Source organism: Nannospalax galili, unplaced genomic scaffold (genome assembly GCF_000622305.1).
Source record: "Nannospalax galili isolate Female #2095 unplaced genomic scaffold, S.galili_v1.0 scaffold105, whole genome shotgun sequence".
Taxonomy (NCBI): Eukaryota; Metazoa; Chordata; class Mammalia; order Rodentia; family Spalacidae; genus Nannospalax; species Nannospalax galili.
This window is the reverse complement of record NW_008354502.1, coordinates 736,034-763,680: the sequence shown is the minus strand read 5'-3', so window position 1 is coordinate 763,680 and position 27,647 is coordinate 736,034. Positions and strand designations below refer to the sequence as shown.

Here is a 27,647-nt window from a genome sequence, read left to right as displayed (position 1 = left end):
TTTATTTTTAAGCAGTGTCCTCTGAGTACTCTTTCAGTTTACAGAACATTTTAACCTTTTCTAAAACTCTGACTTTTGATTAAAACTGACTAGGAGAGACATTCCTTAATTTTGAGATAGCTTTATAACACTTTAACAGCAGGTGGTGCTAAAAATGCACAAAAGTAAATTTGTATAGACCAACAGAACTGTCACAGCTTTATTTTGTGACTCATAACATAGAAATATGCTTTTTTAAATACTTTATATAAAGTTATTGACAATACAAATTTTTTTTTCAGTTTTTTTCCTTTTAATGAAAATGATTTAACTTAGAAATCTATTGTGAAACTTTTGTCTAGTTTTGCAATTCTCAGATATTCCAGTGCAAAAATAGATCCATTACAGACAGCATAAAGTGCTTGGAATGAAGAGCCAATGATAAAGAAAACTCACTAAAACAGCTTCATCCTAGGCGGTAAGAAGGGAAATAGCATAGCTAATCCTTATGGAAATATAAACATTCTATAAAAAGGGATGCAACAAATTTGAAAAGAATTAGAACGGCATTACTATGGCATTATACTATTACTAGTAAATAGTGACAAGAATACAAATTAATATTTCAGTATCAAAGTGGTTCACTATGACACGACACATGGCTCTTTGGAAAATTTTTTACCTGATATATACAACCATGAGAAGAAAGCAGACCATCCCTTTAAGTCAATAACAACTACATGTGAGCGAATGCTGTGTAACATTTAATAGTTGCAAAGCGTACGCTTTCAGTACAAATATCAAAATACAGTAGTTTGAGGTCTGTTTTTGTAATAATGGACTGTGCTGGGTATTTATCAAGAGAGGACTGTTTTCTTTTGTCTTTCTCATATTCACAGTAAGTTTTCCAAGATTTCAAAAAATATGTAAAAGCAGAACTGTCTGAGCTTGAGAATTTCTGAAACATAGTACATCTCCACAGGGAATATAAGAAAATTATATTTGAGGATAGAACTGGCTTTTTAAAAATCTCTAAAATAATTAAGTTTACACAGGAAAACTGGAAAGATTACTATTTGGATACTCTAAAGGTCACATAATACCTATAGATTGTTTCTAGCCACAGAAAAGATTGAAAGTCTATATTGAATTGGATTTTTTTCAAAACAGTTCACAGTACCTTAGTTTTTAAAAATGAGACCATAAGATCAGAGTAATTAAAATAAGGATTTTCCCAGGGTGTTAATGTAATGAAGAATTTGAATATGCTTATGATGGAATGAGAGTTTTGCCATATAGGAATTATGTCATATTTTTATTTTGTCTGAAAACATGATATTAAAGAGTTAGTGAAAAAACATTTTTTAAACTGCTTGCTGATGAAAAAATTAAATATGGGTTAGAAAAGTTTAAAAATATTCCACGTGGAAAAATGGATTGTTTTAATTTTCATGATAGATTAATGATTAAAGACATGAAACATTTTAGATTGGCAGAGATTTAACTGGATGTCTTACATCCTGCAAAGCCAATTATTTTGAAGGTCCTAGATGTCGTAAGCACAAGCTGTATCCAATAAGGCTTAAGCTAGCTGTTTTCTTCTTGAAAGAGTTCATTGTTTAGCCTAATGACCCTTTCTTGGCTTTTGCACTGATGCCATTAAGGGGCAGAGTGGGATAGCAAAATGACCTCTATTTGTAAACCAGTTAGCTGAATACATGGCACAGGAAATCTGCTGACAGTTTCTTCCTCACTCCTGTCCACACATCCATACTCAGTCTGTGATAACATATATCCCAAAACACTTAACTGGTGGACTGAATTAAGAGTATTCTATAGGATAAAACATGGCACAAGATCTTGACTACCACATTGCTTTCTGGTCACTAGGCACTAGTCAGACAGTCCATCTGCAGACTTTCACGGGACAGTAAGGCAGTGGAGCAAGGTGAGCGCGTTCCTCTCCACCATGTTTCTACAGAGGCCATTCTAAGGTTTCAGACGTCATGATACAACTTAAAATTCCAAATAACATTAATAGTACAAAGATTTTTATCAAAATAAAACTCCATCTTTTCATTTTCTAGGTTAATTCAAACAGTTAGAAATAATACTACACTTGCGTCAAATAATAAAGGATCGTGAGATGCAGTGTACCGTGTTAGTAGACAACTGGACAAACAGTCCCAGGCCTCCCACGTGTAAATACACCAGCTCTTTCATCCCACACCCTGAACTCAGCAGCTTGCAGCCCCAGCATTTTGGCTGCTGATCCTTTGTTTCTTACCAGGATCTAAATGTGTTTCAAACAGTCTCAGAAAGATGACCCAGAGAGACCCATGGCCCCAAGCATGGGGCAGCATTGAACAACAGAACCAAGTTTCCTGGGTTTAGAGAGATCCACATTTTGCATATGACAGCCACAACAGCAGCTCATCAAAGAGAGAATCAAGGCAGGACTTTAGTCACACATGGCACCATTTTATCACCTTATATTTAATGATGTCGATAGACTCTGAGCAGGGCAGCTTTCACACAAGTGTGGGTGACACACCACAGTGCGTCAGACTTTCTGAGTAACTTGGCACTAGTAATTCTGGCACACTCATCGCCAGCAATGGATGTGTCACCAGGAAACCAGTTTTGTGGTGCAGCATGGCTTACTGGATGAAGATGTGCATGCCTTTGACTTTGATTATCACTGGCCATGACTGATGGATTTTTGTTGCAATCCCAGTGAGAATACACAGGAACAAAAAAGTATGAATCCAAACCCATATGTCCACTGGGATCCATACGAGAGTTTCACATCGGCTTAAGGTAATAAACTAACTTCAAGTCTTTTTCACTAGAGAGCCATACAAGACATCAGCTACAAAGGCACTGCCCCTGTAATGGAATTTTGTTTTCATTGCATTGAATTGCATTGCATTGAATAGTATCAGTACAGTATCCAGTTCGTTTCTTCCCACAAAATGTCCAACTCTTTCCTCTGGAACACTCGACACGGTGCAAAGGAAGATCTATCTCTTCCATCATTTCATCCACCCTGTGAGAACAAGACTCTTCATACATAACTTTCTTTCACTTTCTCATCCTGCAGAAAGGATGTGAGAACTGCCACATCCACCACTGTCTGGTTTTTGTGTAATGATAGGTCCTTCAAGTGGTCATCATCACTTTGGTCCTTGGCAAAGTTCACAAATACCTGTCAAAAGGATATGGACTTTCATGAATACCTCTTGATTTGTTCTTTCTTGTATTTTTATTACAGTTGCATTTTTCCTTACATTGAAATTAAATGAGGTAGGAGAGTACAGAACTGAGTAGTCTAACTAGAAAACTCTGTGTGAAGGAGGTAAGAATACTTGAAAACACCAATAAGCACTTAAAAATTAACTTCCTGTATTCCCCCTATGTCACCAAGTGCTCACTCCTCTACTTATTTTGGCACATTCAGGCCTGACTAAAGAGAGGAGGGAAGAAAACATTTACTGAATATCTATTAACTGCCAAGATCTGTTTGGCATTTTTTTGTAATCTAAAAGGGATAAAGCACTTGGTAAAATGTTTGGCTCAGGGTTGGTTGTCCATAAATGGTAGTTATTATGATTCCTAATGCAAGAAATTGTCACAATAACCCCACAAATTAGAAAGCACCATCTTTGTGTGTGTTCATCGAAGTCTGGTGTACAGCAGAGTCGGTACTAATGAAGAAGGAATCCAAGCACAGATAGTCTGAACTGCTCTCAGGCTCGTGGTGGGGACTAATGGGGAAGGCATCCTAACTCTGAGAAGTAAGTATATTTTTGACACACAAAGCTTACTTGGTCAAGTGTTGTCTGAGAAACAGAGTAGTCTTCTATGTGGAGTCGCTTTTTGCTCTGGGAGAGGATGCTGAATATCCTGGCCAGAGAGGATAAGGAGGACGGAAGCTGGTACTGCAGCATGTTCCGGTGCTTCTCTTTGAGGACGCTTCCTGGGAAGGCGATTCCAAAGAACTCCTGGACAGGCTTCAGGTCAGGGTTGGACCCTGCTATTCGTACAACTATCGTATAACCATCTCCAAACCTGAAAACGGGAAAATGCACTTAAATGGAGTAGCCTTAGAAAACGCCACAAAGAGATACTGAACCTTGAAAATTCAACGTGTACCAAGAAAAAGGGAGACCCGAAGATCAGCTTCTGAGAGAAGGAATCAGTCTCATTTATCAAATACCTATTCTATGTGCAGTGCCATGCTCAGAGCCTTGAATACATGATTCTATTAAATCCTCATGTGGACCCATGAAGTGTGATACATTTCATAAAGAAGCCCAAGGTATTCAGTCACTGATCCACATCTCAAAGTTAACTCCTACGGGGTAGGGTTAGGATGTGAAACCATCTGTATTGATACTATACCTTGTCTTCACAATCATAACGTCACATGTGACTTGTTTTCGTTTAGATATAAAAATGCAGAAGTAATAGTTTTCGGAAAACTGACTCTCAGGTTATAAGTCATATAGCCAGTATATGGTAAAGACAGAATTTGAATGCTGTTCATTTGGACTTCAAAGCCCATGTTCTTTTCTCTATGCCATTTTCTTAGTCTAATTTCCCTTTGTTTTATTTTAAGCCACCATTTATACACTCACAAGAGAATAAACACCACACTTTCTCACTAGGTGCGTGTCCCATAGAAATGATCTCTGGTACCTGTTTTTCAGATGTTGAACACTTCCAAGGCACCTGAACCTCCCATTGACCATAATGGCCATCCTCGTGCAAAGGGCTTCACATTCTTCCATACTATGGGAAAACAGAATGAGTTAGTAAAGAGAGATGCTCCTATAACCATCAGAACATCACCAAGACACCTGGCATTTCAAAGAAACAGATCCCCATCTTCCTAGAGCATAACTGCATCTTCTAGAAAAGCCACGAAGGTAAACACCTGGTGTTCTGCACGACATGGCCTGAATTGTGGATAATGTGGAAGCTACCCAAATGTTTGCACAAAGAGGACAGTTATATCAATTAGGGTAGATGCTCAGGAAATACTGTCCAGCTGTAAGAATGATGACACAGCTCAATTTTATGACTTGAAATCATGTTCATGATATATCATAGGTGAGAAATAGCAGTGCATGTACTATGCTTAGATTTTTGTTTATAAAAATGCACACATACACAAGTGTATCTAGATTTGCATAAGAAAACTTTGGAAATATATACAAATGATAATCAGAGTTGTCTCTAAGTGGCATAATTTCAAGTGATAACTGTTTAATAGTTGCCTTTGTTTTCTAATTGCTGTAAAATGACAAGATATAATATTGGCAAACTTAAAAATCACATAATGCCAAGACTTCACTACAGACCTATGAGATGTAAGCACTACGGATCTTCCCTCTTTAATGATGCTTAGGGCACAATTCCATAAGAACCTCCTGGCCTTGGGGTCCATGCCTGTGGTTGGTTCATCCTATTGGAGGAAAACAAGTTTAATTATTTGCTGGGGGAAAAACATCAACAATAGATTTGCCTTGAAATGCTAAAAAGATACTTAAAGCAGCTCAGATTTTAGTTTCCCATTCTAGTTAGTTCTTGATGGATCCAGAAAAACCAGAATAAGTTTCAAACTCATCTGTAACAAGGTACTTTTATAAATGTCTCGCAAAAGAAGGAAACTCAAACATTCTGAATAATCTTTTTAGAAAATTAAAGAAATTTCTCCAAATAGGGAAAGGAAAAAGCCATTAGTTACAGTGATCTTTCCATGACTATTATTTATTAAAAATGCTTTTTTTCTGAAACCTTTATTTTATTTTTATTTATTTACTTATTTATTTTTGTTTTTTGGAGACAGAGTCTCCATGTAGCAGAGCTGGCTTGGAACTCATTATGTAGAATAGGCTGGCCTTGATATTCACCTGCCTCTGTCTCCCAAGTGCAGGGATTAAAGGTATATGCCATCAGGCCCAGTTCAAAACCTTGATTAAAGTCAGAGTAAAGTTTATGTAAAATTGCTATTTTTGTGTATGTGTATTTGTGTGTGTGTGTGTGTTCTAGCTTACTCCCTGATATATTTATACTTGCTAGACTTAGAGAAATTTCAGATCCACATGGCCTAGGTCACATTAAAGCCTGAATTCAAGGCTTCTCCCCCAATACCTCCAATGTTCTCTACAAAATGAGGGTCAAGGGTCATTTCCCAGTCTGATCTGTTTTTTATTTAGCTGTAAGGAACTACGATCCAGTTGGCTATTGTGGCAATCTTGAAACTATTTCCTCTCTGTCTTCAGAAGATGAACACAGAATATCCCCAAGGAAGACCAAATCATGCATTAGGCTTCTGTCCCAACTATGGGAATTCTCCAAGGCCAAGAAACAAAGCAACGGGAGCATCTCTATTTGGGAGCATGTAGCATGGCTGCCCTCTGCATCTTCAAGGCCCTTTAGCCACAGTCTCACGATACATAGCTTGAGATAAACCATGCTGTCCATTCAGGATGGACCAGTAGTAGTTTCTGTCCTCAGTCACACTCACCAGAAACACCACAGGAGGCCCACCTATCAGAGCCATGGCTGTGGAAAGCTTGCGCTTGTTGCCGCCACTGTAGTTACTGGCATATTTTTCTCCATACTTCACAAGGCCCAGTTTTCGAATTGCCCATTCACCAACCTAGGGAGATAAAAAGTACTTCAATTTTTGTCTGGCTCAGTAATTTCCCCATGTTTTCTTACACTTACATGTGAACTGTCTCTCACTAAATAGGACTAGAATCTCAGCAACCAACACGGAGCCCAAAAGCAGGAAGAAGGGGTTCATGTGGTGGGAACTGCACTTCCTCCCTGCCCCTAGCCTGTGCGTGCACATCCACCCTGTCCTCCACTCTGAGAGCAGGTGCAAAGATTGCAGCATGCATGAAGAAAGTCTCAGGTTGATGTCATGTGTGAAAATCTGTAAGATATGGTATAAGATGGGGAGGGGGGGCACACGCCTTTAATCCCAGCACTTGGGAGGCAGAGACAGGCGGGTATCTGTGAGTTCAAGGCCAGCCTGGTCTACATAGTGAGTGAGAGACCCTGTCTCAAAAAGACTAAAAAAACAAAACAAAACAAAACAAAACAAAAGATATGGTATAAGGATGTCAAAGAGACAGGCTGGCTTTCAGGTACCCACAATACCTTGCCAACTTCTTTCTCAGGGACTCCCCTCAAGAGGGCAAAGAATTCCACATGCTCTCTCCCAGTCAGCAGCTCTGTGATGGCATCAAATTGTGGGCAATAGCCCATGTTCTGATGGACTTCATGGATATTTGTTAAGATGCTGCAATGAAAGATAAAACTAGTTAGGTCTGAAGCACATAGAGATATTCAGATGAGACCATTTGGTCTAACATTCCTAAAAAAATGTACTTCTATAGAACAAACACATACCTGCAGCTGCTTGAAGGAACAGTCTTCCTGTCCCTAGGATGCGAACTCTTCCTGGCAGTCAGGGGTCCTACCTGTGCCCTGCCTCTCTTGTGGGCTCACCCAAAACTTCAACCTGCAGGCTCAGTCCAATTTCAAGATTCCTGAGTCCCTGACAACTAACTGCAGCACAGTCATTGTGAACAACCTCAGTCACACCAACCTGGAACTTTAACACCAAGTCTCCATCCCAAACTTGACCCTGTGACCCAGTCACATGTATCAACTGCCTTTTTGCTCCAGTTTTTGTCCAGACCGTGTGAACCCAGAGAAGACCCTAACATGCTGGGGGTGAGCTCTCTGTGTTCCCTGTACCTATACACTGATTCACACAAAACGTTCATATCCTAGACTGCCTGGCTCCACTAAATACACAGAAGAGACTCCTATTTATTTCTTTATTCATTTATTATTAGAGATCCCTTAACAATCTGGTAACATGAAAAAAATACATCTATGATTTTAGTAACGCCTGTGGGGGTGGCTTTTAGGTTCTATAAAGTCTATTAATTGCTAATATGTGACATCCTAGTCTGATGGCTGCTCTTCAACCACCTCCAGACAGCCATGAAGTTGGCCTTTCAACATGTCCTCCCTGCTGTTTCAGTACTCTAGGTCAACATTTTCTAGATGTAACTGAGGTACCCACCCCTGGAAACTATGCCAGGTCTTCACAGCTACACTGCCCAAGTCAGTTTGCGAAAAGTACTGTGATGAACCTTGGGATGAGCCAGTTACTGCTGACACCTCTATATGTCCAGGGAACTTAGTGCTAGAACAAGGTTGGGGAACCAGTACTATTCCTAGAATTCTAATCTTTTAAGGCTCCTTTAGATTGCTACTGAAAAAATCAGCAACACCCAGGGAAAGAGATGGATAAGAACATTATGTTCCTGGATTATCAATATTATTGGTTACACCCCTGTCCAGTGCTTCTGAATTGTGAGGTCTCTCCAATTGCTGGGGCGTAAAATAAATTTAGTAGGTCCCAGGCAGCAATTTTTAAATGGCATGACATAGCTCAAATATGAGCTATCAGATTACACTAAAATCATAACAGTAGGTACCATTTAATGAAATTTCATTAGGCATATGTGTTTATGTGTCTCTGTATGCACTACAACAAAATATAAAATGTATTTCCTACATAGTCATGGTCAGAAAAGTTTGAAGGCACTGCCTTATATATTTATTCACATAAAAAGCCTGGGAAGGAGCTAGAGAGATGGCTCAGTAGTTCAGAGCATTGGCTGCTCTTACAGAGGACCTGGGTTCAGTTCTCAGCACCCACACAGCAGCTAACAACAATCCATAATTCCAGTTCCAGATTATCTGATGATCTCTTCTGGTCTCTGTGGACACTGCATGCATGTCGTATACTTACATACATGCAGGCAAAATACTTCTACACATAGAATATAAATAAATAAATAAATAAATAAATAAATTTAAAGCCTGGAGAATCCCCACATATTTAGAGTATTCAAGGGTAACATCACCTAACAGGCCTCTCTCTCATGCACAGCTTTATTCACAAAGATTAGAAAATGACCTAATGGTGACTTTATCAATTGGTACACACTTTAGAGAGGGCAATTTGACAGGTATATGCTCTTTCACCATGGGAATGATTCCTGAGGAAATAATAAATGTTCTATCAAGGATATATTTACACAGTGAAAAATGAAAGTGAATAAATGCCCAACATTTATAAGGACTTACTCAAATCAGATGAGTACACAGTGAAGTTTCTAGATCTTAGAACCCATTGAGATGTTTCAGTGGTTAACAGTGCATGCCGCTCTTCCAGAGAACCTAGGTTCAGTCCCCAGCACCCTCACTGGGTGGCTCACCATCACCACTAGCAACTCTAGTTTCAGAGGATCTGATACCCTTTTCTGGACACCTCAGGTACCAGGCACACACATGGTACACATTACATATACATAGGCACTTACACATGTACATAAAATAAAAAACAAATCTTTAAGAAAAAAAGAATATGCAATCTATTGGGAAATATTCATCATATACTCATTAGTGAAAACCCAAAATCTATACAGAATATGATTTCTATTTCATGACATGCCTACATGTATAGAAAGATGGATTTAAGCTGATGAAGAGTTCTAAAACCCAGTTGTGGTGATGGGTGGATAATTCTACACTTACTAAAAATCTCTGACCTGTTCTCTTACAACTAGTAAATTATATCTATATAATAAAGTTGTTAAAAAGAGGAAAATGTAAAAATCAAGCTTATTTCTAGGTAGTGAAATTAGGGATGACTTTCAAGAGTTTATGCCTAACTATATTTCAACATATATTTCAGCACACAGAGTCAGAAAAATAATGACATATTTCTTTAAACCGAAAAGAAAATCATTGTATCAAATGCAGACCACTTCTTTTCTCACCTATTTTTGTTAAGGAAAGCATCCCCCCTGGTAACAGTGGTGTCTCCAGTTAACATCTTGAAAGTTGATGATTTTCCAGCACCATTAACTCCCAGGAGTCCAAAGCACTGAAGAAACAAGATTAGGTAAGTTGAATAAATGAACTTCTAAACCTTCTAAAACAGCCTCTTGAGCTTAGTTTTTATTTGAAATTGACCTTAAAGTACCATCTTTAAGTATCGATGAAAAGTTAAATATTGTATTGGTTCTAAAATGTCATATATATAATGCATATGTGTGTATGTGTATAAAATAATAGGGTCATGTTATATATGAGTATATTTATAAATACTGAGTCATCAGTGACTGGAGTCAATCTGTGAAAAGCAATAAAGAAGCCAGCTGGACAGAATGCCACCCAACCTGACTAAAGGCCATAAAAGAAAGCAAAAAAATTAGAAAAGAGAAAATATACTGTTTGACCTATTTGAATTTCATCCTCTCTGTGGATGACAAAAGCACGATTTGGATGTGTGTGCTTTCTCAAACTGCCTGAGATCTTCAAAAATTGTTCTGTTTTGACAAGAGGTCCTTATTCTCTCCATAACTAATTCTTTCTCATAGGCCCAAATATGGAAGCCTCTAAAAGTCATTTTCCCCACTTACATTTTTGTTTTATCGGGTAGATATAGTCTGAATTAATAAGACAAAACCCAACACAAAGTGTGTTTACCTCGCCAGGAGGAATGCCAACACAAATCCTGTCGACGGCAGGCTTCCTCTTTCTTCTGTAGATCTGCAACCAATGAAATACAAAATTCCATGCACCTCAATGACTCTGGACTCTCCCAAGCTACTACAGAAAAGGGGTTCTAATGCACACATCACAAACAAGACTAAGGCACACACTGGATGTGCTAACAGCCTTACTCTGACTTTGTGACAAATGGCTTTTGACTGACTCTGGAACTCAGAAATGAATTTCTTTGTTGTTTCTAATTTGAGTCTTTTCAAAACCAAGTAATAGGGCTGGAGAGATGGCTCAGTGGTTAAGAACACTGGCTGTTCTTGCAGAAGACCCAGGTTCGAATCCCGGCACCCACATGGCAGCTAACAACTGTCCATAACTCCAGTCCCAGGGGATCTTCTGTCCTCCGTGGGCATTGCCCAACACAGGTGCACTTACCTACATGCAGGCAATACACGCATACACATAAAATAAAAATAATAAATAAAAATATTTTTAAAAAACATAGTACTAGTAGTCGCATAATTTTTCATTTAACATATAAATACAGCATATATTTTCAATTAAGTTCTCTAGAAGTGTATATAATAATTGTATATATGATTTTTAAAATTAAACCTTGCCAGGTGTGGTGGTGCATCCCTTTACTCCCAGCAGAGGCAGAGGCAGAGGCAGGCAAATCTCCATGAGATTGAGGCCAGCCTGGTCTACATCTGGGGCTACAGGGAAGCAAAGTTTGAGAATTCTGGTATCTGGAGAGGGCTGAAACAGACATGCTTTCTGAGCAGTGGAGATACAGTTGCCTTTTGAGCCATGAAACTCAAAAATCAACCAATTTATTCTCTGTACTTCTGCTAGATACACAATATTAGTTGTTTTAATAACATGTAAGTATAAATATGCAAAATAAATAAAACCAAAAGTGAGGATTCACATAACAGGAGTATTCTCAGTAGGATTTCTTTAATTAAGAAGTCTCTATGGGGTACTTTAAATAAAATTGACAGAAGCTTGGTATAGATGCACATTTGGGGAAGCATTTTTTTTTTTCAATTAAGCAAGTCAGCAAAATGCTAATCTCCAGCAGCCAAAACTGAAAGAGCCGAAGACAAACTATTGCAGTCCACACTCAAAATCCCACCTTTGTCAGCTCTTTGATTTCCAAGATGTCGTTCTGTCCTCCACCATCCAGAATTCGCTGCCTCTCCCGCCTCACATCCTCATCTTCATCATTCAAAGGTGGGAGCTTTGCCTTCACAGGTCTTAGGAGAAACATTTTTAAGAAGGAAAAAAACCTTTAAATTACTTCTCAAGACAAAATTCAAGTCTCAAAAGCAATCTCATAGAAACTTATTGCCATAATTTCTAGATTGGCGGGTCGGGAGCTGGGGAGGCTCGTGACGGGAAACTGGTTCAACTGTCTGAGTTCCACTCAATCCAGTCCCCACTGGCAAGCATTTCCTATGACCCTCATCCAGGAGCTCTATGGGTTCTAAGGAAAAGCTTACCTGGGCCTGATGAAAAATCTGTATTGGATGAGAACAGTAATGAGGAAAAACACCACTCCCTCCACGGCCATGGCAAAAAGGTTTCGTCCCACCAGTTCCCAGGAGAGTGGAGACACAAAGCGATTCTCCCCTGTTAGACACAATGTGGACACTGGGTCAGAAAGAAGGCACCAGAAATCACAGCCCTAGCTCCAGGGAGTGCAATCCTGTTTCCGAGGCTGACTCCTCTGCATTCGCCCAGAATCAGTGCTGTACAGAGGGGGTGCTGCAGCTGTTCTATTTTTTTTTTTTAAGTTGAAATTAGTAAATTTTATGCTAACCTTCATGGCTGGTTTCGGTGTAAATTCACTTTTTAAAACACTTGAAAATTAAAGGGCTCGTTTTATATTTTAAAAAAGAAGCTATTGTGGCCCCTCCCTAACTTTGGGATCAAGTGCACATATTTTTCTAGAAATATCAATGGCTATCATCCATGACAAGAAGAAAAGCAAATAACAAAAGAGTGGTTACTTTCCAGGTCTGATTTAGGGAAATATAACATGGCCCTCTATCCATCAGAATTTCAGCTGGGGCTACAGGGAAACCTTTTCTCAAAAAGCAAAACAAAACAAAACAAAACAAAAAAAAACAGGAGAAACTTTGTCTCCAAAAAATAAAGAAGTATTAGAAAACAGAAAATGCATTCAAAGAATGCTCATTTCTTTTTTAAATTTTATTTGTTATTTTTATTTTATATATATGAGTGTTTTGCCTGCATATGTGTAAGTGTACCCGTGTCAAGCAAGGCCCAAATGAGGGTGTCAAATTCCCCTGGAACTGGAGTTATGGATGGTTGTTAGCCACCATGTGAGTGCTGGGAATCAAAACCAGGTCCTCTGCAAGAATAGCCAATACTCTTAACTGCTGAGTCATCTCTCCAACCCAAGATGCCCATTTCTGCAGCATTTAATGTAACCTAGGGACTTAAGATAACTGGGTTTATGAGGACGTCCCTTAAATTCCTCCTATGTCTTCTTTGTACCTTTAAGTTGGAAAAGTCTTCTAAGTCTATTAAATCACATTGCTCATCTAACTGTATTAACCAATAGACGAAAAATAGTCATATGATGGCAGGAGAAATATTTTAACCACTATGAAAGTAGGAAAGAGCTTCAGTAAATGATCTCTCTATAGACCATGGGAAAGATAATATATGAGCATATCTGCAGGCACGTGATTTTCCTAATAGTCAAAATGTATGTCTTTCTCTTTGAATCTCTGGCCTGTGTTTAATTCCCAAAGCTATGGTGTGATTTTTTCCAGTGATCTGACAAACTCAACCAGTGGCGTTGGGCATTGGGTTTACACATATGCCAGCATTTTCCTTATTTCCAAAATTACCCTCTCACTTATCTTAGAGCCATCAGAGGCACAGATAACTGAGACCCATGACGGACCAACTGTGTTAGCATCAGTCCTTGGGAGGTGCTTGGAGGACAGACATCCTACGTCTAGCCACTGCCTCTCCCTAAACCAATGATCAGGGCGCCAAGACCCATGCACATTGTCACATTCATTAAAGCTTTGTACACCCACTGCCTTACTCACCAAACCTCTCCAGAGCATCAGCCATTGCCTGGTTTTTCACCATGTCTATGAGCCCTCGCCCCAGGCAAAAATGTGGGAAGATCAGGAACACAGACTTCAAGATGTCATTGATGCTATTCAGCTTCTGAAACGAGAGTGGGGGAGGAATAAATTTCACTCGCTCATACTTTAAGCTAAAAATCAAAGACTGAAATATGGGAGTAAAGAAAACATCTGATTCCCTGTAGACAGGTTGTACCTTTGAATTCGGATACCAGTAAACAGCAGCAGGCATTTTCTGTTCTTTGGAAAATCTGGAGTATTGCTGATTATGTGGAACTACACAATGCTTCAAAACACGGCTACATTAATCAGAAGTAAATCCATAACAAAACATTTGCTTAGCATTTTAAAAGCAAATCTGTCATACCTGGGTCAATATTTGAGTTTCAGGATTTTGTTAGAACTTCAAAAACTCTTCTCAAATACATGAGAATGTAATATGACCCCTTAAGGCAACCGTGGCCAAATATATAGCTATTGAGTAAGTTGCTATATGCTGGAGCTCTGGGCAATGACATGGAGGATGTGAATGATAATAATCTATTTAACTTAGAAAAAAACCAAATGTGTAAATTGGAAATGATGACATAACAGGATATGTGTTTGATGGAAGGAGGACTGAGGGTTCTGAGAGTCCAGAGACAAGAAAGCATGCATACCTACAGGTAAAGAAGGACAGCTTCACATCGGAGACAAATCTTTTTTTTCTTACGATTTAATTTATGTGCATGAGTATTTTGCCTGCATGTATGTAAGAGTACCATGTGCATGCCTGGTGCCCACAGAGGCCAGGAGAGAGAGTCAGATCCCCTAGAACTAGAGTTACAGACAGTTATGAGCCACCATGTGGGTGCTGGGAACTGAACCTGGGTCCTCTGCAAGAGCAGCAAGTGCTCTTAATGTCTGAACCATCTCTCCAGTCCCTAGAGCTAAATACATCTTAATGGGTATGGAGATGCTCCCGGAACTTTCAGATGAAGGGCATTTCAAGGAAGACCTATTGGAGTATGATAGTTTAAGAGAAATGACAAAGAATTGGGAAATGATGTATAGCAACTGGCCAGGAAGGGTTATGCACCCACAAAAGGCATTGTACGCAAAGGTGAGGTGCTGGGGCAAAGGCAGTGACAAGAACGAATAATCTTGTTGATGGGATTTGAAACTGGAAGGATCCCTGATGTGACCAGATGAATGTGGGAAATAAGCAACAGCAAGGCATCTAGGATGTGCCCAAGAGAGTCAGCACGAGCAACTACACAGATGCCAGTAAGTACAACAGGGACGGCGAGAGAAATAACGGGCTCTAATTGGAAAGATTACAACAACATGTCTGGTCTGGGGTAATTACAAATAATTTAAATGGAGCCTTTCACCAGGCAGTGAGAACGAACAGAGCCCCAGGGAACAATCAAGGCATAGATCTGAAAGATGAAAATGAGACACAGTGGTGGTGGTAAGAGCCTGAAGATTGAACAGCAGTGTCTAAACAGGAAAACAAAGACAACAGAGGACTCAGTCTTCACGAAAACGACACCCGAAGGAGAAAGAAGTGTAAAGAACTGTCAGAGGAAACGGAAAGGTTTGACCAGAGAAACACAAGGCATAGCAAGAAAGAAACGGGGCTATATGGGCCTAGAGAAGGCAGAGAAAGGACAGAGTAGTCAGTGGTGTCGATGTCTCAGACAAGTGGAAGAAGATGAAGATTAATCACTGTCTCTGGCACCCAGAGTGCAACCCAGCTGGACGTGCCCTTTCTGCTGCACTCACATTGTTGGTGAAGAGCTCCAGCACAAAAGTGGCCACACTGCCATTGATGCCGATGAAGAGGTTCACGCTAGTGAGCACCACGTAGGCTGTGCTGGGGATCTTGAACACGAAGGATGCTGGGTACATGAGAGGTGTGATTGACCATCTGGTAAGACACAAAAGCAAACATCCACTGGAGTCTCCTGCCTTCTCTCTAACATTGAATACCATATGCCTTATCCACCAGGTGAGTCCCCCACCCAGAGTCGCCTTACCCATACAGCAAAAGCAGAAGGGCTAGCACAGGCAGGTTGGTGGAGGACACATAGGACTTCTGCTGGAAGCAGATGAAGATGATAATGACCAACGTAGCGGGGACCACATAATTGCACTAAAAGAGAAAATAAGGAAATAAGTCAAATATACAACAGATTCCAAGCCTTCACCATCATCGGACAAAAAAGGGCAGGTAAACATATCAGAGAATAACTCTGAATTAATGAAGCCACATAAACTATTAATCAAAATGCTGGACAATACATTTTGACAAGCATTTTACCCTTGGCTGATTTTATAAACTGCATGCCCTTCTGTCTTTCCCACAGCGAAGCCAAGGTGTCACGCTCAGTAAACTTACTGAAGGATGGATTCTCAGTCAGAGTCATTTCAATTTCACAGGAGGCAAATAAGCTTCCATTATTCTACCCAGAGATGATTGTGTCTGTTCCATCATTAATGCTGTATTATAGTCTGCCCAAGTTCAATCTCACATGTAATCTATTTATGAGGTAAGTGCCTATAACGTGAATGTCAGAATTGTTTCATCACACTGAGAATAATTTTAAAGTCTGTCCTGACAGTGCTTCAAGCATTAAAATGAAGAAATAAAGACTTGACCTAGGGATAATTCTGAGAACGCATAGCTGGCAGAGAGGAAGAAGCTATGCAGGGAACTGACTGTGGGTTGGTAGCTGTTGGGACAGTTACCACTGCAGACCACTTCAGCCCCTCCTATTCTATGTGTCTGCCAACAACTCAAATGAAGATACGCTCCCAGCAAACTTCAGGCTCTGAAGCAGGAAGGGACAGAAAATACATGAAAATATAGGTGATGTCCCTGAGTTCAGGGACTTGATCTTTCATCTCCGAATCTCCTAGTCATAGTCAAACATGGTCAGACTCGTAGTATATACTCAGTATAATTTAAACGAGTGAAGTAACTGCTGGATCAAGAGAAGATAGGCGCAGTTTAACAGGGATAAAAAAGTTAGGTTCAAAAAAGTTGATTTTATGCATTAGCATAGAATGAATGAGACCAACTTAGGAATCATTCGTATGAAACGGAGGTTTCAGTTCACTGCTACTTCTAAATTGTAATGTCCTTGTGCTGCAGTAAGAAGGATGAGATAAAGATCAGCTCTCTCTAGACTCGTAACTGTTCAGACCTGAACACAAGGTTAATTCTAGGCTTGGCTTTTCAAAGGGAATATTAACGAATGGAGCATAGCCACAGAAAAGCAATCAGAGCAGAAGAGTGGCAGGTCTTAGAGGCTTGGTATAATTAGCATACGCAACATCATTATCTCCATCATCATCACATCTGCATGGTCTCTTAGAGATTGAGATGTCCGCTCTTATATAGCATCTCATCCATGGGAAAAGTTTGCTAAATGAAAGCTGTCTTTAAATATTTAAGGAGGTGTTCCTGGATAAAGGATTATATTTGCTTTGTGTGATTTAGAATTAATGGTAGCCATAAAGAAATACAGGTCATTTACCAATGATTAGAACTTCGGGATTCTATGAAATACTTCATATTGATCCAAACAAAAACAGTACAGTATAACTAATACACAAAACACTTGCAATGTATCGATAAGATGCTGGTACAACTTATGGAGTTTTCTACAACAAATGACTTTCCTAGTAAGGCAAAAATTACCCTGACTCTAGCTTAAAACCCATCAGATACGTTAGAGGTATTGGCTTTGGGTTTTAACTACGGTCTTTCCATTCTATTCTTTTTTAAAAGAATTATTTTTATTTATGTATGTATGTGAGTTAACTGCATGTTAATATATACGTGTGTGCAAATGCCTGTGGAGGCCAGAGAGGGCAGCAAATCCCCTGGCTGTGAGCTGCCAAATATGGGTGCTGGAAACCAAACTCAGGTCCTCCACAAGAGCAGCAACCATTCTTAACTGCTGAGCCATCTCCCCAGCCTCTTTCCATAGTTATCACTATGAGGAGACAGTTGGTAATAACTGCAGTCACTGTGGTCAGATGATCTCCTGGTATGCAGTTAGCTCTAAAGACAATGCCATGGTAGTTGTCATGGAAGTATAGAGCTGCCTTTCCCCTTTCCTATTTTATATACTTTTAGACTAATTGGAACAGTCCTTGGTGATAATTATGGGCTGCTTCTCTCTTATCCTCACTAATCCAAGGTCCCAATAGAGATTCATACAGAGACAGCAGGCCTTGTGTTCTCACCATATCCCAGACAAAGTTGGAGAGCCAGTAGATGACAGGCTTCACCCCACTGATGAACTGCAGGTGCTTTGCTTTGCTGACCCGCTCCTGGATCAGGAACACTACAAAGCTGGCTGGGACAAACGACATCGCAAAGATGACACAGATAGACACAAGGACATCGACTGATGTGGTCATCCTAGAAAGAAAGAGGCAGTAAATATCAGAGGAGTCTTTGATGCAGTTGGAGACACAGTAAATAAGAAGACATAAATGTACAACCAAAGCACAACCCAGGGAAAAACACGCTTACTAAATATATCTTAGGTCAGGGTACATGTAATAATTTTTAAGTAAAATTTTACAAAAAAATATTCAAATTCAGGATAAAAATGTGTCCATCGTATCTACTGAAGAAAGTATGGGAATGATCAAATGGGAATGGGTCTTTAATGTTGTTCACATTTTCGACCTTGTAAAAGTAGTAAGTTGTAAATATCCATAAACAAAAAAAAGTGTAAGTTAAAAACTAAATAAGGGGGGCTAGAGAGGTGGCTCAGTTGTAAAGAGCACTGGCTGCTCTTGCAGAGGACCCAGGTTTGACTCCCAGCACCCACATGGTGGCTAACAACTCCAGTTCCAGGGGAATCCAATGCCCTCTTCTGACTCTGTAGGCATTGCACAACACGGGCACACTTACACACATGCAGACAATACACTCATACATATAAAATAAAAATAATAAATTAAAAAAAAACTAAATAAGGAAGAAATTCTATTGTGAAACCATTCATACAAGTTAATTTCTATGGCTTTAAATAAAATAGAAAACAATGGGATGCAGTATACCAATCTCACAAATCTGCACAAATACCAATGCAGTATACCAGTCCAACAAATCTGCAAGCATGTTTGCATGCACATATGCACGTGCATGCCCATGAGCACACACACACACACACACACACACACACACACACACAATGGGGAAATTTTTTAAAAACTACAAAAAAGCATGATTCACTGAATTTAAAAGATTAGTTCTAAAACAAATGAAACACTTTTTGTAAGTGTTAATTGTGAGTTATTTTAGGATTCTATTAACATTTTTAAATTCATTTTATGTGAGTTAATCAAATGTGATACTTTTCACAGATCTGGGTCTTTCCTTCTGTAATTCCAGAAAGCCTGCCAGCCAATTTGTAAGCTGATAAATTTCTTCCCGGAGCCTAGATCAACCCAGATTCATATAATTATCTCTAGCTGCCCCAACCAGCTTCGTACTCCCTTTCCCCTGCTCCATGACCCCCTTCACATGCTCGCACCCACCCATTCAGACATAAGCGCACTTACAGAGCCACCTCTGAGAGCTGCTGCTTGGTGAGATTCAGAGGATGATTGAAAGCAGTAATCCCATACTGGCTAGGATTCTCTCCCTTCTGTAGGTTGGCCCGGAGGATGGCATTGTTGATAACATTCAGGAAAGAGCTGATGGCATGCCAGCCCTTGTTATTGAACCACACCTAAAATTAAACAGACCAGGTTTGAGGTAATGCTACCAAACCATGCTCCCAGGAGTAAGTGTACACACACACAGAAAACATGCATGGAGACTTCTGAAAGAAATTCCAGTCGCAAACCAAAAGCATTACAGTCACAGGAATGGCAAAGTAATAAGACACAGGGTCTACTGACCACTGGTCGTGGGGTCAGTAGTATGTGAAGATCAGTACTGTGTGAAGATCTTACACCTTCAATCAGTTACTCTCCTAACCATTAGAGACAACCATGATTAGTCTTCATGTAACAGATGAGGAAAGTGAGGCTTAAATAGGTTAAGTGGCTAACAGCGAGATCACATTGGTTCACATTAAGTCTGGTGTCAAAACAATTTCTCTGAATCACTACGCTGTATTATCTCACCAGTAAAAAGTTAATGGTTTTCTGTCATGAATGCCCCTATCAACTTGACCATCGAGACTTCAGGGAACACAGGATTATTGTTTGCCAAGGAGCTAGCACAACATAGACTGTGGCTTACCTTGACATTGTTTTTGGTGTCCAGTCCTGTCATGAATCTTCCCAGGCTGCTTAGAAATCGATCAGCAGAACTGTCCTGTAAACAACAGAATCCTGCCTCAGTTGTGACTGTTCACACAGACATGGGTCATAGTGAGTCTGAAATTTGTAAGCCATAGACAACCCTATGAAAAGCAATACTACCAGGACTTCATCCATTGAAATCAAATTTGAAGCCATTAAACACATGATTCCTGAGAACCAAGTAAGCAAAAATCCACAGCATAATGTTGCCAAAATGTCACAAGTTGTGAAGGGATCACCAAGAAATTCCATGACTTAAAGGTCCCAAGAATTTTCAAAGAGTCCCCTGGCAACATTCCAAGAATTAGAACCCACACCACAGGCAGATGTGTTGGACATGTAAACCTGTGTTTCAAAGCAGAGCTTTAGATTCTAGGCCCAGCACTGCTGTTCAAGACCCCAGAGTCCATGTCACCTGATACCCCCAACTCTCACTTCAAACTGGGAAATCAGAGATACAGAGAAACAAATACAGGCTCAGTATGTCTTGAAGACCAGCTACCAGCTTGGAAAGGAAAATAATTCATTCCTGTTTTAGGAAAGTAAAGGCCAATTTATTTACCAACCAGGTAGTTGTATAGACTGCTGTTATGAGTTTTTAATCTCTGAGTTCATTTTTGATCTATACTTTGAGAATTTAAATATATGCTGAGTAAGAGTAGGTCATTCTGATCTGGCTAAAATTGCTTTGTATGTAAACATACAAAGAACAATGAGTTGCTGGGATCAGCTCAGTCTGCCCACTAGTTTCATGTCCCAGCCCCATTTTCCTGATATGTCTCTGGATGGATGCTGTACCTTGGCCAGCTTCAAGAGCTTCTTCATTTGCTTGATAGCATTATTAACTTCTTGACTCGGAGGAAGTCCTTGAGAATTACTGACACCCAGGGAAAATCCTCCATACCTAAAAAAACAGCCTGCCATTAAAATTCAGACAGTAAGCCGCAAGCCGGCACTCGACAGCAGATTCTGCAGCAGGAGATTCTTTGAGAGCCATTTCTTTTTTTTAAAAAAAAAATTATGTATATGAGTGTATTACATGAGCTTTCATTCATGAATGAAAGTGCACCCGTGTTGTGCAGTGCCCAAGGAGGTCAAAACAGGGTGTCGGATCCCCTGGAACTTGAGCTCTGGATGGCTGTTAGCTACCATGTGGGTACTAGCAATCAAATCCAGGTCTTCTTCAAGAGCAGTCAGTACTCTCAACCTTGGAGCCATCTCTCCAGCCCTGAGAGCCATTTCTTATTCAAACTAGGACCAACATTGGCTTAAGGGAAGTTGCAAGTTGGTCTCCTCTCATAAATTCTAGCTACCTTAATTCTCAAGGTTGCTGCCCAATAGGGAAGGCCTGGGACTGAGGGTTGACAGGACATTCATATGATCGGTGCTGCTGCCCCTGTAGGCTCAGGCCTGAAAATGCAGATGGGAAGTCAGGGCAAGTGGTGATGGGCACATTGTTGAGTAGGCTGGTAGGGATCACAGACAGGTCTTGTCTTCCCTAGCATGAGGACCACTATGTGAGCCGATGTCTGCTTTGCCCAGAGTTCCAGGGATCCCTGAACGCTGGGAAAAGGCAGAGAGGAAAAGTAGGACTCAGAAACAGAGCCTCTGAGGTCACAGGAGGCAGCCACATCTGCTGTTATTCCATGACGTACAAACTGACTTAGAGAATGCTACCTTCCCCACTCCCATCTACTCCTTCAAAATCCAGAGGGGAAAACGGGCTGAAATACAGTGAAAATAAATGGTTTCGATGGCTTTTATTTCCTCCAAGGCCTTCCTAGTTTTGTGCGAAAGGTCTGAAAAATTTTTTTTTGAGTTCCTGGACACCCTTGGGAATCTGTTTGGGGAAAGTACAGCTAGAAGAGGTTTTCCCTTCATGACACTGAACTTACTTAAAGCCCCCAGAGGCCCTGCAGAGGTTTCTGAGTCTCCTCAAGGAAATCACTATGCCAGATATTTCAGAGGCTTCCAAAACAAAGAGATGTCCTAGGCAAACCCCACAAGGAACCTAACTCTGGCTGTGCCCTTGCGTGCTCCCCAAGTCTGCAGTGCCTTTGTCCTCCTCACCATGAGGTGACACCAAAGAGTGTGTGAATAGCAAACAATCTCCACACCTATAAACCGGCCTCCATCCAAGACTCCTACATCAAAATCATTCTTCCAGGGTTTGAGGTGTCAGAAAAAAACAGAAAGAAGAGATCAACTTACCGAAACTCATTTACCCAGATCTTATTCTTCAAGCTGCAGAAAGGAAGAACAAAGAAAAATCAGGTCTAGCAAGCATTGATACTGTTGATGGTACAAAGGGGAATTATCTGCCTGAGGATAAAACACAGAAGCAGCCCCGTGATCAGGCCAGCACCGCAGGCTGCGCCAGTGCAAAGAGGGCTAGCCTCAGCTCACCTGCTGTTAAAAATATTATGTATATGAGAAGCACACAAATTAAGCCAACTTAAAAACCACCTCAGAGACCCACATATAACTAAAACTAAGAATGTTTTCAATTTAAATACTTCCATTGTGAATCACATGAAGATGTTATAGCTTGCGGAAACTCAACATCACTAGCATTCTGGCACATTCTTGTCATTTAAAATCACTTCTAGCAGAGACAGGCTACCTGATCATGCTGATGGAAAAGAAACACGCTTTCTGAGCATTGATTAAACACTCAGTACTATGTGGCCATGTCCCAGGAAGCTACAAGGCTCTTTAAAGGCTCATGAAAGCTACAGCATCTTCTCTAACCTCTCCTCAGAACGTCAGATGTTCATTGAGGCCCACCCATGAGGGAGGACCCAAATCTCTTTGCTTAGGCCACTGTGCTTATCCTTCACAACACACTTAAGAGAACAGCAGTAAATCACATTTATACAAACTAGGACTTTAAAAAGATGGCGAGGTGCCCTAGCCAAGCGGCTACTAAGTGTCAGAATTCAAATCTGAGTCCACATTTATCATTCATTTTCATCCTAGACCAGGCAGCCCCATCCTTTAAAATCTAAATTTTAAAGTTCACAATTCCTCATATCACCTTCTATAATTGATATAATATGCTAAATTTCCAACAGAACCATAGTCTGGCATTTCCCTGCCACCCAAGTCCGCTATTTTTAGGCCTCTAACTCCTCTACTCAGCAAGGATAAGGCACAGGCCAGGATTCAACAACAGTCACCTTTTGGCTATGATCTGCACATATGTCTTCACCAGATAATCCGAAATGTTTCTTCCGGTCAGATTCTGAAGGATATCCGCAGTGTTCTGTTTTCTCTGTCACCACATAAAAACCAAGTACATGTGTCTTTATAGATATGAATTTGGGGAGAAAACAGACCAAGAATAGGAACACATGTGCCTCAACTACGTACCTAGAACCCTGAGCACAGGGCCCAGGCAGGATGATGAGCCACCCACCATCAAGACCTAGTCTAGTCTGCCCCTGGCACTTGGCACTTATTTATGCCAAACCCCAGTCTTCCCTGGGGAATCAATCTGAATATCTAGATGGCATTCTTCATAGCCACAAGAGATTTTAGGGAACTGCATTATGAACTGCTCCCAGTGAATTCTTTTGCTCAGTACATTTATACTGGTGAATAGCTTAGCTGCTATTTTAGAGTGGCAACCAAGACTTCTTTAAGTGTGCATAGCCATTAAAAATCTCTTTTCCAACCTGGATGGTAAAGCAACAGAGAGCTAGCTCTAGTAAGACTCCTCCCAAACTCAGAACCTTAGAGAACATCAGATTTCACAAGATACACCTAAGTTTTGTGTTCCAGCCTTCCCTCCTGAGGTGAAGAAACAGGCCCGTGGAGCTAACAACAGTCACTAGCTCAGTTGTGGCACAGCCAGGGCTGGAAACTGGGGCTGTGGTAGCTGTGTGACAGGGACGGGCACAATGTGATCCAAACCTCCCTCATATCCCACTTGCTCTTTTCTCTGACAAGATTGGGGCTGAAATCACCCACCCTGTCATCACGCCTTACTCATTTCCCTCCCACTCAGATGCTACCAGTCCACCCTGCACCCACTGCTGAGTCACACCCTGATGGTGACTCACCTGAGGAGGTGGCAGCCCCCCTGCCCCTGCAGGACACACGGGCAGCATCTTCTTGATCTTGTCACTGCTACACTGGCAGGTAGGAGAGGGGTTCTTCATCGTCCAGTTCCCATTTTGGAAGAGGTCCATGATGGTCTGGGGAACAGGAGCCGTGGTCCAGTCCTCCTCCCCAACCAAGCAAGGAGTGTCTCTGCAAAAGCAGGACATGAAGAGTTGTAGGATCAGCTGGAAAGGGCCCAGCTTTCCCTGTTGCCTTAGGAATGCAGGCTTGTTCTTTAATAACCACAAACATGTGCCTAGCCCTGCCATTTGGAAGAGTATGACTTCAATATGTTTGACCTCACAGCGGCCTGGGAAGCTGTGGCATCATTTTGTAGATCAAGAAAATGAAACACAAACATGTTCTAAATGTTCATAGACTGGACTGTGTTCAATTCAGTTAACCACCATTTGTTGACATCAGGAGTCTATTATGTTCCACACACGGTTTTGCATCTTTCCCCACACGTTCCTAACCACTGGCTCTGCCTTTATGGATTCTGCAAGCCCCCAAAGAGTTAGACAACAAATAAACAATCCAAGCTTACATGACCCAAAATAAAGGGAGACTACATAAGGAAAACCGAGCTCTGAATCCAAGACAATACTACTGCCGAAACATACACAATGAGAATTAGGAGGATGGGCTGGAGAGAGGGCTCAGTGGGTAAAGGCACCTGCTGCCAAGCCTGAAAATCTGAGCTCAATCCTCAGGTCCTACATGGTGGAAAGAGGGAACCACCTCCCGCAAGTAATCCTCTGACTCTACAGATACACCACAGTATGCATGTTCCCCCACTAAAATAAAAAAATATACATATATAATAAAAAATTATTAGCGGGAAAGAACACACCGAGCAGAAGCAATGAAAAGTCAGGCACAAAGGCCCTGTGAAGAGATGAGTCTGCATATTTGAGGAACAAGAAGACAGTGTGATGAGCTAAGAAGAGGAGTGATGATGAATGAGAAGGAAAGGGAGGCAGGAGCCACATGACACAGGCCTGGGGAGGAGCCTGTATTTATGCTCTGCATGCTGAAAATCCTGTAGAGAATGGCAAGATCTAATTTCTGTTCTAAAATGAATAGAGCATTGAGGGCTGAGTGGAGTGGGAGTGCTTGATGTATGAAGAGTGAGACTCTTTGCAAGTGTCCTCAGAGGCAGCACAAGGCCTTCATCTCGGCCCAGAGCTCTGAATTGTCTGGTGAACATCACAAGCCCCTTGTAATCTCAAAGCTCATGTTTCCCCACTGGTGAAATAAGAGGATAAAATGACTTGTCATTTCCAGACTCTCTTCCACTTTCAATATTCCACAATTTAAACTAGAGCTACCATTTTTATCTTATTTTCTTAGGTATCAAAAAACCAAGTAGACAGGTTTTCAGAATGATCTTTCATTCCCGCTTTAAATCCTCTTACCCAAGACACCTATTCTTTTGAACCTCATACCTAAAACCTTCAAATGACAATAGGATGAGACAGACTAAACGATCATGGAAAAGCAACCCAATCCATTTACTTCAGTGCTGACACTTTCTGTAACCTAAACTTTTAATTTCAGTCTGAGCTGAGAGGATAGAGTCCTTTCTTTCTGAGTGCCTCCAGCACAGGGTCCATGGTACCAGAGAGCATGCACACCCTCTGACGTCAGATGCATTTCTTTTATCTCTATAGATCAGCTCACAGCCCAGTTCTGTTTCCTTCTTTGCTATAATCAATGTACAAATCCAGCTCAGCTGGCCAGCAACACCAGTCAACACCATTACCTTTTGATCTCACACATTTTGCCTACAAAACCTTCACATGGAACCCCAAACGTTTTGTGAAGTCCAGATGTTCCTTGATCCTCCTCTACCCTCATTGTCTTTTTAGTGGGGAGCTAATAATGGCTGCCAGATTTACCACCCAGTAAGGAAGGAAGGAAGTGGGTCACTGGGGACATGGTCTTGAAGGAAATACTGGAACCCCAGCCCTTTCTTCTCTCATTTTCCTTCCTGGCTTGGCCACCATGATATAAGCAGCTGTGTTTGACCACATATCCCCTGCCATGATGATCTGTCCACTGGAGACCACCAAAATAACAGAGTCAATCAACCATGGACCATAACCTCTGAACCATCAGTCAGAATCGTAAGTTGGAGTTCTCACTAATAGAAGACCATCTAAAACCAATTAAGAACTAATAAGTACATAGAAACTACCCATTTAGGAATATGCTGGGTCTTGTATATATAGCAATGATGTTCAGCTCTCTGACAATTGCAAGACTTCTCCTCTCCAGCTTGGAATTAAAGTTCTCTCTCTAGTTCTCCAGCACCCTCCCAAATTTCTTCAGATATCATGTGGTACTAAATGACCTCAGGTGCAAATTCTGTTTGAACTTGGAAACTTGGAGCCACCTCTACCAGCCTTCAGCTCTCTGTGCTCCTCACCTCACCACTGGCTTCATCATAGCAGCCTCACGACCTGCCATCTCCTGTATACAGTCATCTGGTTATGTCACTAAATTTATTTAGCTTCTCTCTAAACCTTGATCTGATGGCTAATATGATAAAAAAAATCTATATACGACTACGCAGAAGGAGAATGTCTATTCTTAGAAAAATCAATATGTCATCTTTTTGGGTTAAAGCATAGAATCTGATAGGCAAACTTCAAAACCAAAAAATGCCTCTAACGATATGCTTTGCAGGATCTTAGATTCCATTTGTTACTAAGGTTACTGTCTTGCCTTTTTAAAATAAAAGGTGACTCAAAGGGAAAATGGAGGTGGTCACAAAGTGGCATGCAGTAATATCAGAAACTAAACTGGGTGACAGTCACAAGAAATCAACTTATAGCTGAAGTGTCACTCACGGGATTGGGTTTCCTTCCATACATCGGGTTCCAAAGCCTGGGTCTTTAGTTAGAGCATTCAAGAGTTCCTGGGTGCCCATATCCTCGGGAGCATCATTACTGTGAGTACAGGAGAGATGGTCAGATGAGTAGTTCATTCAAACCAGGAATTGGAAGATAGAAAAGGATTTCTACATAAAACACTTGATTAAATACTTCCTGGAGGATGGGGCCTTAAAACCAAAATGAGTAAACACAGAAGCCACCTACAAGGACACTGGACATACATGTGGCATTAAGGCATACAGCACTCCAGCAAAGAATGTACAAAGACAGTGTATATGAAGGTATGTGCATACACACATGCATATATATATATATATGCATTTTAACCCAAAATAGAGAAACTCATTTAAGGATCAGTATTTCAAGACTACTTTCACGATTATACATTTGTCACAGACAACAGACATGAATTTTCTAAGAAAGGACAGTCAGATTTTGTTGACCAACAAAATTTGTAGAACAACTAAAAAGTCCAAAAAATAATGGGCACAGGTTACAAACCCACCCCATGATCTACAGATATAAGTTTTTTCGGGTCATCAGCAAGAACCAAACAAACTTTAGCCCTGTAAGATGAAACTATGGGTTTGACTAATCC

At 40.7% G+C, this 27,647-nt stretch overlaps 1 protein-coding gene across 2 annotated transcripts in view; it reads right to left on the bottom strand.

Moving 5' to 3' along the window:
- Positions 1 to 642: 642 nt before the first annotated feature.
- Abca1 (ATP binding cassette subfamily A member 1) overlaps positions 643 to 27,647 on the bottom strand; it is a 136,196-nt gene continuing 109,191 nt past the window's right edge. For both annotated transcript variants that reach the window (XM_029555297.1, XM_008851702.3), the window contains exons 30-50: positions 27,005 to 27,103; positions 24,110 to 24,299; positions 23,225 to 23,319; positions 22,257 to 22,289; positions 20,844 to 20,949; positions 19,984 to 20,058; positions 19,296 to 19,465; positions 17,964 to 18,141; positions 15,746 to 15,861; positions 15,492 to 15,636; positions 13,683 to 13,806; positions 12,096 to 12,225; positions 11,729 to 11,849; positions 10,573 to 10,635; positions 9,861 to 9,967; positions 7,156 to 7,297; positions 6,515 to 6,649; positions 5,346 to 5,449; positions 4,681 to 4,773; positions 3,807 to 4,050; positions 643 to 3,187 (exon numbers count right to left, since the gene is read on the bottom strand). In XM_029555297.1, coding sequence (XP_029411157.1) covers positions 3,047 to 3,187; positions 3,807 to 4,050; positions 4,681 to 4,773; positions 5,346 to 5,449; positions 6,515 to 6,649; positions 7,156 to 7,297; positions 9,861 to 9,967; positions 10,573 to 10,635; positions 11,729 to 11,849; positions 12,096 to 12,225; positions 13,683 to 13,806; positions 15,492 to 15,636; positions 15,746 to 15,861; positions 17,964 to 18,141; positions 19,296 to 19,465; positions 19,984 to 20,058; positions 20,844 to 20,949; positions 22,257 to 22,289; positions 23,225 to 23,319; positions 24,110 to 24,299; positions 27,005 to 27,103 — 2,611 coding nt within the window. In that variant the 3' untranslated portion in view covers positions 643 to 3,046. The remainder of the gene's footprint in view (positions 3,188 to 3,806; positions 4,051 to 4,680; positions 4,774 to 5,345; positions 5,450 to 6,514; positions 6,650 to 7,155; positions 7,298 to 9,860; positions 9,968 to 10,572; positions 10,636 to 11,728; positions 11,850 to 12,095; positions 12,226 to 13,682; positions 13,807 to 15,491; positions 15,637 to 15,745; positions 15,862 to 17,963; positions 18,142 to 19,295; positions 19,466 to 19,983; positions 20,059 to 20,843; positions 20,950 to 22,256; positions 22,290 to 23,224; positions 23,320 to 24,109; positions 24,300 to 27,004; positions 27,104 to 27,647) is intronic.